The sequence below is a fragment of the Vipera ursinii genome (genome assembly GCF_947247035.1).
Source record: "Vipera ursinii genome assembly, chromosome: Z".
NCBI classification, from domain to species: Eukaryota; Metazoa; Chordata; class Lepidosauria; order Squamata; family Viperidae; genus Vipera; species Vipera ursinii.
Genome location: NC_139517.1, coordinates 24,562,504 through 24,574,003, shown reverse-complemented (window position 1 = coordinate 24,574,003; position 11,500 = coordinate 24,562,504). Strand labels below are relative to the sequence as shown.

The 11,500-nt window shown below is 34.9% G+C and overlaps 2 protein-coding genes across 2 annotated transcripts; one reads left to right on the top strand and one right to left on the bottom strand.

Moving 5' to 3' along the window:
- Positions 1-202: 202 nt before the first annotated feature.
- LOC310650338 (olfactory receptor 5G9-like) lies at positions 203-1,123 on the bottom strand (the record flags this gene model as incomplete). Its single annotated transcript, XM_083379244.1, has 1 exon — positions 203-1,123. The coding sequence occupies one exon, from the start codon at positions 1,121-1,123 to the stop codon at positions 203-205; it is 921 nt and encodes a 306-aa protein (XP_083235370.1).
- A 4,859-nt stretch (positions 1,124-5,982) lies between these two features.
- On the top strand, positions 5,983-6,921 carry LOC310650080 (olfactory receptor 8S1-like; the record flags this gene model as incomplete). The annotated part of the gene is made up of 1 exon (XM_083378915.1): positions 5,983-6,921. The coding sequence occupies one exon, from the start codon at positions 5,983-5,985 to the stop codon at positions 6,919-6,921; it is 939 nt and encodes a 312-aa protein (XP_083235041.1).
- Positions 6,922-11,500: the final 4,579 nt, after the last annotated feature.

The window sequence follows — 11,500 nt, the reverse complement described above, 5'->3', positions numbered from 1 at the left end:
TATAATATATACAAGTTAAATAAAGTACAATATACTAACACATATAAATTAAGAAAGGACAACATTTTTCAATATGATAGAGTCCCCAATGAAAGAGAGGAAATTTCAGGGTTGCTTGTTCAGGAGAAGAATGAAGCAGAAAAAGAGCCAGAGAAAGAGAAATTCACTTTCTGAACTATACACTTTAAGGATCATTTAGCATTTACTTTTTTGTAAATATTCTTCTAAGTGCCTTCTTCACTTCCTCATTTTTCAGACTATAGATAATTGGGTTCAGCATGGGGGTCAAAATGCTGTATTGAATAGAGAAAAGCTCATCCAGTGTAATGGAAGATACACTGCTAGGTTTCATGTACTGAGACATTCCTGTCATGTATAGCAAACCCAGCACAGTGAGATGAGAGCTGCAGGTGGAGAAAGTTTTTCTTCTGCCCTCTGCAGAATGGATCTTCATGATGCTGATGATAATGTGAATATAGGAGATCAAAGTTGGTAAGAAGGAACCAAGTCCAAAAATTAATACAGAAAATAAAAGAATCCTATTATTAAGAAAAGTATCAGAACAAGATACTTTCAATAGTGATGGAAGTTCACATCTGAAGTGATTAATTTCTCGAAGGCCACAAAACTGTAAGCCAAATATGGGAACTGTGTTTATGGTTGCAGCCAATAAACCCATTATCCACGCTCCTGTAACCAGGTAAGTACATATTGCTTTATTCATGATCATTATGTAATGAAGTGGGTGACAAACAGCTATGTATCTGTCATATGCCATTGCTGAAAGTAGAAAAACATCTGTAACACTTAGTAGAAAACTGAAAAACATTTGGATAACACAACCGGTGAAGGAAATTGACTTTTGTTTCATAAGAAAGTTCATTAACATCTTAGGGACAATGTCTGAAGAGTAACAGATATCAACAAAGGACAAATGGGTGAGGAAATAATACATGGGTGCAGAGAGAGAAGGATCCATTCTTATGATCAAAATTATTGTGATGTTTCCTGATAGTGTAATTAGAAAAATTATTGAAAAGATCAAGAAAAGGAAAATCTGTAGTTGAGGATCATGGGAAAGTCCAAGGAAAAGGAAGATGAATGAATCAGTTTGATTCTCCATTTTTGTTTACTCATCTATAAAACAAATAAATATATACAAATATATATAAAGTTATAAGGCAAAGTATAGCTCAGTTTAGATGATATTAAACATTTCTACTTTCAATTCTCATTGCATTGAATTAAGGTTCTGATTCCTTTTGACTTGCTTTTACATGCACACACACATGCACACACACACACACAATCATGAGTAATTTGTAGGCAGATGTCTTAAGATGCAAAGTTAAAACTAAGAAAATTTGAGAACATGTTGACCTTAAGCTCTAAGTCAAGCAGGAAAATGAAGAGTCTACTTAGTGTAGTCTATTCCTGAGGCAGTTATCAAGCTGCATTCTTGGAAAACTTGGAATTTTCATAAAGCTCATTGAGGTTCCTAAAATTAAAAAAAGGAATAAATTCTCTGACTGTTACTTTAGCTATCATTGCTTAGAATTATTTCCAAAGTGTCCAAAGTTCAGTTGATCAGCTGAATTGGAACATGCCCTAGAAAGTTCTGTAAAGTTTTGGGAGCCTGTACTAGTCTCATCCAATGAATCAATATAAAAGTTGCTATATGAATATAGAACATTTTTATTTCAAAAAGAGACATACATTGGCATTCCATTAACATTTGAGAGGTACAGATTTTCTGAATCATTAGCATTTTCCTATTAATCAATTGTAGCCATCAATAAAATGGAAATGTGCTTAGGTTTAGAATTGCTCACTGTTCAAGCAATAATCAGGAATATTTTTCAAGGCAGAAGAATTTACTTGAATGTTCTTACAGAAAGTGACCAGAAGGATTGCACTTACCTTACCTTTCAAAATAAACATTAAGGTAGGGACTGAATAATATCCCCAACTCTAAGTCCATATATTTATATTTATGTTAAGTGAACAAAATCAAGTCCAGTGTTCTTTTCCAAAACAGCATATTGGCTGATTTATCCTTGACATATTATTATCCATTCTATACAAAGGTATCATATATTCCACAGTCTAAAAAAATGGTATCTCAGATGGGACAATATTCCCACATGAAAATTCCTTGCTAACAATTAACACAGTTTATAGTTATAATCATTTCTCCTATGAGCTTCTTCTTACGAGCCGTGGTGGAACAGTTGTTAGAATGCAGTACTGCAGGCTACTTCTGCTGATTGTGGGCTGCCAGCAGTTTGGCCATTCGAGAGTCTCACCAGCTCAAGGTTTATTCATCCTTTCATCCTTCTGAGGTCCGTAAAATGAGGACCCAGAATGTTGGGGTCAATATGTTGACTCTGTAAACTATTTAGAGATTAGGCTGTAAAGCACTGTGAAGCAATATATATGTTTAAGTGCTATGACTGAACAATGAAAAGCACATAAGTTCTTCATATTTTAAAGAAAGGATGAAAAAGAAAGAAAAAAAACTTGACAGGAAGCACTATTTTAAAAAATGGGAAAATAAAACAAAACAAAAATAATAAAAAACACAATGCCTTAAAGAACATCTATTTAATTCCTAAACACCTATTCCTTATCATAGATAGTGATCATTATATTGATTGGCAATATAATGAGCCTTGGTGGAGCAGTGGGCTAATGCCTCCTTAAGTAACACCAGCTGCCTGCAATTAGTGCAGGTTTGCATCCCACCAGGCTCAAGGTTCACTCAGCCTTCCATCCTTCCGAGGTAGGTAAAATGAGGACCCAGATTGTTGGGGGCAATTAAGCTGACTTTGTAATAATGCCGCTTGGGGTGTGTGTGAAAGCCCTAATAAGCAGGCATATACATAGAATGAAGGCTACTGCTAAGCTTGTAAGCCGCCCTGAGTCTTCGGAGAAGGGCGGGATATAAATGGAATTAAAAAAAAAATTTGGAAAAAAATCCCAGGCAGAATCTAATCTATGTTTTGCATAATGAACCCAAAGCTAAAGGTTCCTGATTTTTAAATATCCCTAGACACACTCAAATGAAGTAATCATACAATATAACAATTTAATGATGAAAAATAAGGTTCCACATTTACATAAGAAAAAACAAATGCACAGGTACAGTATAGGTGGTATCTTGCTCAATAGTAGTAACTGTGAGAGGAATCTTGGAGTCCTAGTAGACAATCACTTCAATATGAGCCAGCAGTGTGCTGCAGCTGCCAAAAAAGCCAAGACAGTGCTAGGCTGCATTAACAGAGGGATAGAATCAAGATCACGTGAAGTACTAATACCACTTTACAATGCCTTGGTAAGGCCACACCTGGAATACTGCATCCAGTTTTCGTCACCATGATGTAAAAAAGATGTTGAGACTCTAGAAAGGGTACAGAGAAGAGCAACAAAGATGATTGGGGGACTGGAGGCTCAAACATATAGGGAACGGTTGCTGGAATTGGGTATGCCAAGTTTAATGAAAAGAAGGACGAGGGGTGAGATTATAGCAGACTTCCAATATCTCAGGGGCTGCCCCAAAGAAGAGGGAGTCAAGCTATTCTCCAAAGCACCTGAAAGCAGGACAAGAAGCAACGGATGGAAACTAGTCAAGGAGAGAAGCAACCGAGAACTAAGGAGAAACTTCCTGACAGTTAGAACAATTAATCAGTGGAACAACCTGCCTCCAGAAGTGGTGAATGTTCCAACACTGGAAATTTTTAAGAAAAGACTGGCCAGCCATTTGCCTGAAATGGTATAGGGTATAGCAGGGGGTTGGACTAGATGACCTCCAAGATCCCTTCCAACTTATTATTATTATTCTATTCTATTCTATTCTATTCTATTCTATTCTATTCTATTCTATTCTGTTCTGTTCTGTTCTGTTCTGTTCTGTTCTGTTCTGTTCTATTCTGTTCTGTTCCGTTTCATTCCGTTTCGCTCCGTTCCATTCTATTCTGAATGTCTGACTATATATATTTAATAAATTCGTATTCAAAAATATACATATTAATAAATGGCAAATATATTATTAAAATTTAATTCATAATACTTATAAAGTACTTATGCTACTTTGTGGAGAAGAAATTCTCAATTGGCTTGGATTGCAAATGCATTCCCAAAAGAAATTAGATAGAATGAAGAGATATAAGTACAAGACTTGTAGTAGAAATGACTTCATCTTTTAACTTAAAAAAAGAACTCAAAAAAAAAAGAAAAAAGATCCTGTATTCTTATAAAGAGTACATCATTTAAAAGAAGATGCAGCCATATTTGTACCTTTGAAACAAAATATATCAAGATTGAAATATGAGTGAGTTTCATCCCTTTATATTTTCACATTTTAATGATTTCCCCCCTAGAACCCATTAGAAAAATTACTCTAAAACTACTGTTCTATTTGAAATATTTCTCCAATCAATTCTCAGTTAGATGGTTCTTTGTTTGTGTTATTTTAAGCTCCTTTGTATAGTTAGTTGTTTCATATTTTGTGAAACTGTTACAAATTGCACCACTTGTCTTTTGGCTGATGTGCCTCATCCTATTGATTGATATTCAGTATATTTTGTGTTCATTTGTCTTTCATGTGCATGGAAAGGATAAGTGAGAATATAAGATTTCTATCTAGGTAGATGCAAATATACTGTAGATTAAAAATATAGAAGTAAATATAGATACTCTTTAAAAAGGAGCCAAAATGTATTTCTGCAGTTTTCTCCAAGTTTTCCCAGCTTCCAAATGGTTTTGAAAGGATTTGGTCAGATAGAAATATTTTAAAAAAAATGTTTTTTTTACTTAAGGCAAAATTCTTCAGTGACCTAAAGATGCTCAAATCTATCTTGCTCTAAAGAATGCACATTATATTCAAACTTCTCTTTTTACTGTTTCTCTCCAAATCATGAAGTAGTTGGTCCAGATATGAATAGTTGGTCCACAGAAATGGTTATTAGATTACAAAATATTTCCTACAGCTTTTTCCCTGTGAGAAAAAGATGCAGTTTTGAAAATGGAAATTAATATTAATTGTGATACCATAAACTTTGGGGATGAACTGACTTTATTTCTACCTATTAAATGACACGACAACAGCATTCTACATTACTGGACAAACATAAAAAAATCATTTTGGAAAATAATCTTCAGTAAGTGTTTTTATGACAGAATCAGGGCTTTTTTTGTCATAGAACGCTCAGAATGGAGTTCCGGTACCTTTTTTGGATGGAAACAAAGCGGGTTGTATGACATGTGTGAGTTCCGGCACCTTTTTCTTTTACAAAAAAAGCACTGGACCGAATCAATGATCTAAGTCTATTACATTAAAAATAAACTCATTCTGAAATTGTACAATTCTCCTATAATTGTAATTCTTGTAGTAAGGTCAGGATTTGCATTTATCCTGATTTATTATTTTATTTACATTTTTAAATACTTTAGTAGTGTAAAGCCTATAGTATTGGTGTAAGGTGTTTCCTTAGTTGGCTGTTACTGAGATAATGATCATATATTCTGGATTCTGAATTATTTGCAGCCTTTGAGTGATTTTTAAACCAAATAAAATATATTACAAAGAAGATTATCCATCAATATTTGGAATGTTTCTAAAATGTAGTTTCCCAGAATACATTAATTCCTTAATTATTTTTCATCTCAATTAAATATACTAATAGGAGAATTGAAAACTGTGAAAAATCAGTTAAAACACATATAAAAAGAATCCAGTAAACTATCACTTTGATAATGTTAAGTGGTTTCATTCTATTTTGTTTCTTAAACAAACAAACAAACAAACAAACAAACTCATTTGTAATCTATTCTTCATTGTGCCCAGGAATATTCCTTTATCTCTTAAAGACATAGGTTTTTACATTTATTATTATCATTTGCAGTGATTATGTGCATCCTATATTAAACAATTTCCATTCGATTTTCTTTTGGACAGATCTTATTTTTCTGGAATAATCTGAGATGGAAAATCAAACTGAAATAAAAGAGTTCATACTCTTGGGACTCTCAAAAGATCCTCATCTACAAGATTTTCTTTTTATCTTGTTTCTAATCATCTTTTTAATGACATTATTAGGCAACATGGTGATTATACTGGTGACCAGGATTGAGTTTACCCTGCAGATTCCCATGTTCTTTTTTCTCAGACATTTAGCTTTTGTTGACATCTGCTATTCATCAGTTACTGTCCCAAAATTGTTAGGAAACCTCATAACAAAGAAGAAGACAATTTCTTGGGAAGGATGCATTGCACAGAATTTCTTCCTTTTCCAAACTGTTTGTGCAGAAGTGTTCATCCTCTCAGCAATGGCTTATGACCGATATGTTGCTATATGTGACCCACTACATTATACCATAAACATGACAAAAGAAACCTGTAGACAGTTAGTGGGTGCATCCTGGGGAATGGGTTTGTTGTATGGTATGGCAAATGCACTGCCTTTGTTAAATCTGCATTTTTGTAGTGACAATACCGTCAGACATTATAGCTGTGAACTTCCTTCACTTTTGGCCTTGTCTTGTAAGAACAACCTCATCAATTATATTGTTCTTCTTATCTCTGTCTTTATATTTGGTTTGAGTTCATTTCTTTTCACCCTGGTGTCTTACATTTACATCATTTCAGCCATCCTGAAAATTAATTCAGCAGAAGGCAGGCAAAAAGCTTTTTCCACCTGCAGTTCCCACCTCATTGTGGTGGGCTTATTTTACACTACAGGTTTTATCCGGTATACGAAGCCAAGTTTAGAATCACTCGTGGATTTTGACAAAGTGATCTCTATTCAGTATAGCATCTTAACACCAATGTTGAATCCCATTATATACAGTCTCAAGAACAAAGAGATCAAATCTGCTTTGGTGAAACTGTTTGGAAAGTATAACCCCATTTTTAACCCATGAAAAATCATCTGTAGCACTTTACTCTGAACACCATAGCCATTCTAGCTCTAACCAGGAGGAAAATATCCAGAATGATTTCTATATCTCTTCAAAGTCCGCACTAACTAAGATGGGAGGATAATTATACTTGCAATGTGAGAATCCATTTATCCTGGCTGGTGTAAAGCCATAGATCTCCACCAAAACATATAAGGTTGCTATATTTTAATATAGATGCAGATACACAGCTATATAACTCAGGGATTTAAATTAGTTTAATTTGTTTCTTCTTTAAATATGTATGTGATTACCCAACAAGTCATTCTTTGTGCAATTATCTATAATACATTTTACACTGATTCATTTTTAGGTATAAGAATTCAGTTGCAAATTTAACAAATTGAAATATGTTGTTTTTAGAGTGTTCGTAATTATGTTATAGGCGGGTTAAAGTGTATTATGTATTTGGTTATTTACATAGTTGATCAATGTTAGTTAGATTATGATTATTATAGTGGGGGAGGGGGAGGGGGTTTAAGGGTGGGTTGGGGATGGGATAATATTGTAACTTTTATAAAACTCTTCAATAAAAAAATAAATATGTTGTTATTATCTTTTGAGTAAGGCTTGAGATTTGTCATTTCACATTATTGTACATAGTTCACAATTGTTGAAATTGTAATGGAAAGACACTCACACAGGTGGTTGTACCACCATGTAGAGAAATTTATGTATTAGAGATACAATGAAATTATATGCTTAATAATAAAGACTAAGATAGCATTTTATATGGTTGATAATTTAATACCTGTTTACATTTTTATACTTAGTTAATTTTAATGGGTAAATCAATAACACAAATCTTTCTTCACTGCCCTTTTATTTAAAAGTACATCATCACTTTCTTCTTTCTATAATTTATTCTGTGGAATCATTAAGACTATAAAATATAAGTTCATTTAATTTTTGGTTTACACAAAAAGTTTGCAAGGGCTTTCTAGTTCAGCAATAAATGTAGACATTGGTGTTTGTTTGTTTTTTCCTGGCTATCTCTTGTTGGGTAATCACATGCATCATCTTCACCAAACATTCCTCCACTGAAAGTATTGCAGAATCTTTCCATCAATCTTTCCATCCCAAAAGAAAGATTTCTGGTATAGCAGACTTTAAAATACTTTGAGTCACTGGATGCATTTGAATTCAAAATTTTTCAGCTTGTTAATAAGTCCGTCAAACATAATAAATGTCTCTTCTTGTTGTTCACATTTGTAACATAAATTTGAAGTGTTACAGGAGAAGGCAGTCCTTCAAATAACCGTCTGTGCCATGTAGGGCTTCAAAGGTGATAACCAGCACCTTCAATTGCACCCAGAAAGAACCTGGGAGGCAGTCCAGGTCATGTAATATAGGTGAGCAAGGCTGTGAACACTTAATGTGTTACTGGTTATAACTTCTGAATGGTGTTCAAGAGTAGCCCCGTGCAATAGGGCATGAAATGTAGAAAGTAATATCTACAGGAGCAATCTACATGATAAGACAAAAAATAACTATTGTTACAAAGATTTCTTTCTTTTTTATGTTCTATATTATTTTACTTGACCAAATAACTTTGATTGTTTTCATTAATTATAGTTTATATTACTACTGGGGAAAAAGAAATGGAAAATCAGACCAGAGGGACTTCTTTCATTATTTTGGGATTTCTAGGCGAAACATCAGTTCAGATTTCCGTCTTCTACCTATTTGCTTTGATCTATGCAATCACTTTGATTGGAAATATGATGATTATTATGTTAATCAATGTAAATCATCTCCACAATCCTATGTACTTCTTTCTAAATCACCTGTCTTTTCTTGATATCTGTCTTTCTTCCACCATTGTGTCTAAGATGCTAATTAATTTCATGATCAGCCAACAATTTCATATAAAAGCTGTGTCACTCAAATGTTTTTAATTCTTCTGACAGCATGCACTGAAGTTTTCCTTTTTGCAGCAATAGCTTATGACTGATATACTGCTGTTTGCAAGCCATTGCATTCTTTTCATAACAAATTAACTTTTCATGTAGACTTTTAATATTATTTGAAATGTTGCTGTTTTAAGAAAAACAAACAAACTCAGTGGTGGGATTAAAACAATGTGAACAACCAGTTCTCTGTGTGGATGCTGCTTCCAGAAGTCCATTCTGGGCCTGGGCAACAAAAGATTAGCTACGGGTTCTGCCAAACTGGTGTGAACAGGCTGAATCCCACCACTGAAGAAACCCCTTTGGATATATCTAAGCTGTACATAACATTAGTTGGGGAGGATGTATTCCGTATTGTTTTCCATTCTTCTGAATTCCAGAAGGAATTGCAGCATTGACTCACTGCTTTTCTTATTATCTTCCTCCCCAGGAAGATTTCCCCAGACTTAAATGTCAACTGTAAAGATGCTGAGCATTTCATAGCTGTAATGCAACTACATCCTAGAAGGTAACTGGTTATCTCCTGTGTTTTGTGGTAAGAGCAATTTTTTTTATTATAATAAAATCTTTTCATATTTTAGTCCTAAAATCTCTTTACAGAATTACTGTAATGATTGGGGAAAAACAGCTTTTTTCAATAAAATGTATTAGCAGCAATTGGGTTGGGTTACCAAAAATTCATCATGGGCATAGACTATTGACTTCTGCTTCACAACATAGAAACATGTACAGAGTTCCTTCACTTCAATGTCAGTTGCTTCAATTATAGCAATAACTCAGAGTAAATCTATAGGGCGCAAAGTGGGTTTCTTGCTGAAAAATGTGTTAATCTTATCAAAGTTGCCAGACAACCATTCACTTGAAAAACTGGAGCTCTTGCACATAACTTTTCCATTCAGCTATTTTTCCAAACCTTTCAAATACTATTTGAATCTTTCTTTCTCCAGTTTCTCATAGCAAATATCATGATCTAGCCATTCCTAACTACTCTTAAAAAACAACAGCATCATGTACTTACTACTTGGACAGAATGTCAAAAAAGTGCATGGCTGCAAAGATGAGGTGGAGGGTGAGAAAGATTTGCAGAGAAAGATAGTAGCAAAACAATTCTATACTGTTGCTAAATCTATGCATATATCTAGTAACCAAAAAATCTGAATAATTCAATGATGTGTTTATTAGTAAAAGGCAGGAAAGAGTTCTCATTAACTACATGAATAGGAAATTAAGGAATTCTTAGAGATAACTAAGCAAGTGTGTTCACATTAAAAATAATGGATAGCACAACAGTTGATAAACTGACATTTCATCTTCCAAACATATCTGTATTTTCAGCATGGCTATCCTTAGAAACTGTTTCTCCTAATATAATGTCTGACTTTAATTCATATACAATAAGCAGAGAGTATATCTCATGTATACTATCACTTTCATTCCTGTGCAATATTTATTTATTTATTTATTGATGGGATTTATATCCCGCCCTATCTCCCGAAGGACTCAGGGCGGCTAACAACAAAACATATAATAAGTACAGAAATCAAGATAAAAATAAAATTGAAAACATCTGTGCAATAAATTAAAATTAAAGAATTTAAAAATAAATTAAAAATTCTAAATATAAATTAATTAAAATGCCTGTCAGTCCAGGTCAGCCTGGTGGAACAGGAGTGTTTTGAGGCCGCGGCGAAAGGATTGGCGGTTTTGGGCCATCTGAAGCTCAGGGGGGAGCTGATTCCATAGGGCTGGCGCTCCCACAGAGAAGGCCCTCCCCCTGGGGGTCGCCAGCCGACATTGCCTAGCTGACGGTACCCTGAGGAGGCCTTCTCTGTGTGAGCATACTGGACGATGGGAATTTGTTCCCGGCAGCAGATGGTCCTGCAAGTATCCCGGACCTAAGCCATGTAGGGCTTTAAAGGTAAGTACCAGCACCTTAAATCTCACCCGGAGGGCAACTGGTAGCCAATGCAGCTCACGCAAGAGGGGTGTAATATGGGAGTATCGGGGTGCTCCCATCACAACCCGTGCAGCTGCATTCTGCACCAGCTGAAGCCTCCGGGTGGTCTTCAAGGGCAGCCCCATGTAGAGAGCATTACAGTAATCAATACGGGAGGTAACGAGTGCGTGGGTGACTGTACGTAGGGCATCCAGGTCCAAAAAGGGGCGCAATTGGTATATAAGACGAATCTGTGCAAATGCCCCCCTAGCCACGGCTCCAATATGATCTTCAAAACTGAGTTGTGAATCTAGGAGGACGCCCAGATTGTGTGCTCTATCAATGGGAGGTAACATCTCTCCTCCTATAGTCAGAGATGGAACCTCTTGGACTGCAAATATACTTTTTATCTTCTTTTTCTTCTCCCTAGTGTTTTTGTACAAGATCAGAGTTCAAGTTTTGGATCAACAAAGTGTTAATCCATTTGGTTTTGCCAGGAATTGACTCAGCCCTGACATCGTGGGCTGGGAGAGGGTGACTGGCATAAAGTTTCTCTGTCAAATTTCATGCCGAATGATTCTTGAATTATCTGAGCTGGAAAATCAAACTGTAATAACAGAGTTTATTCTGTTGGGACTCTCCAATGATCCAAGGATACAAGATTTTCTCCTTTTCTTGTTTATGATCATTTTTTTAG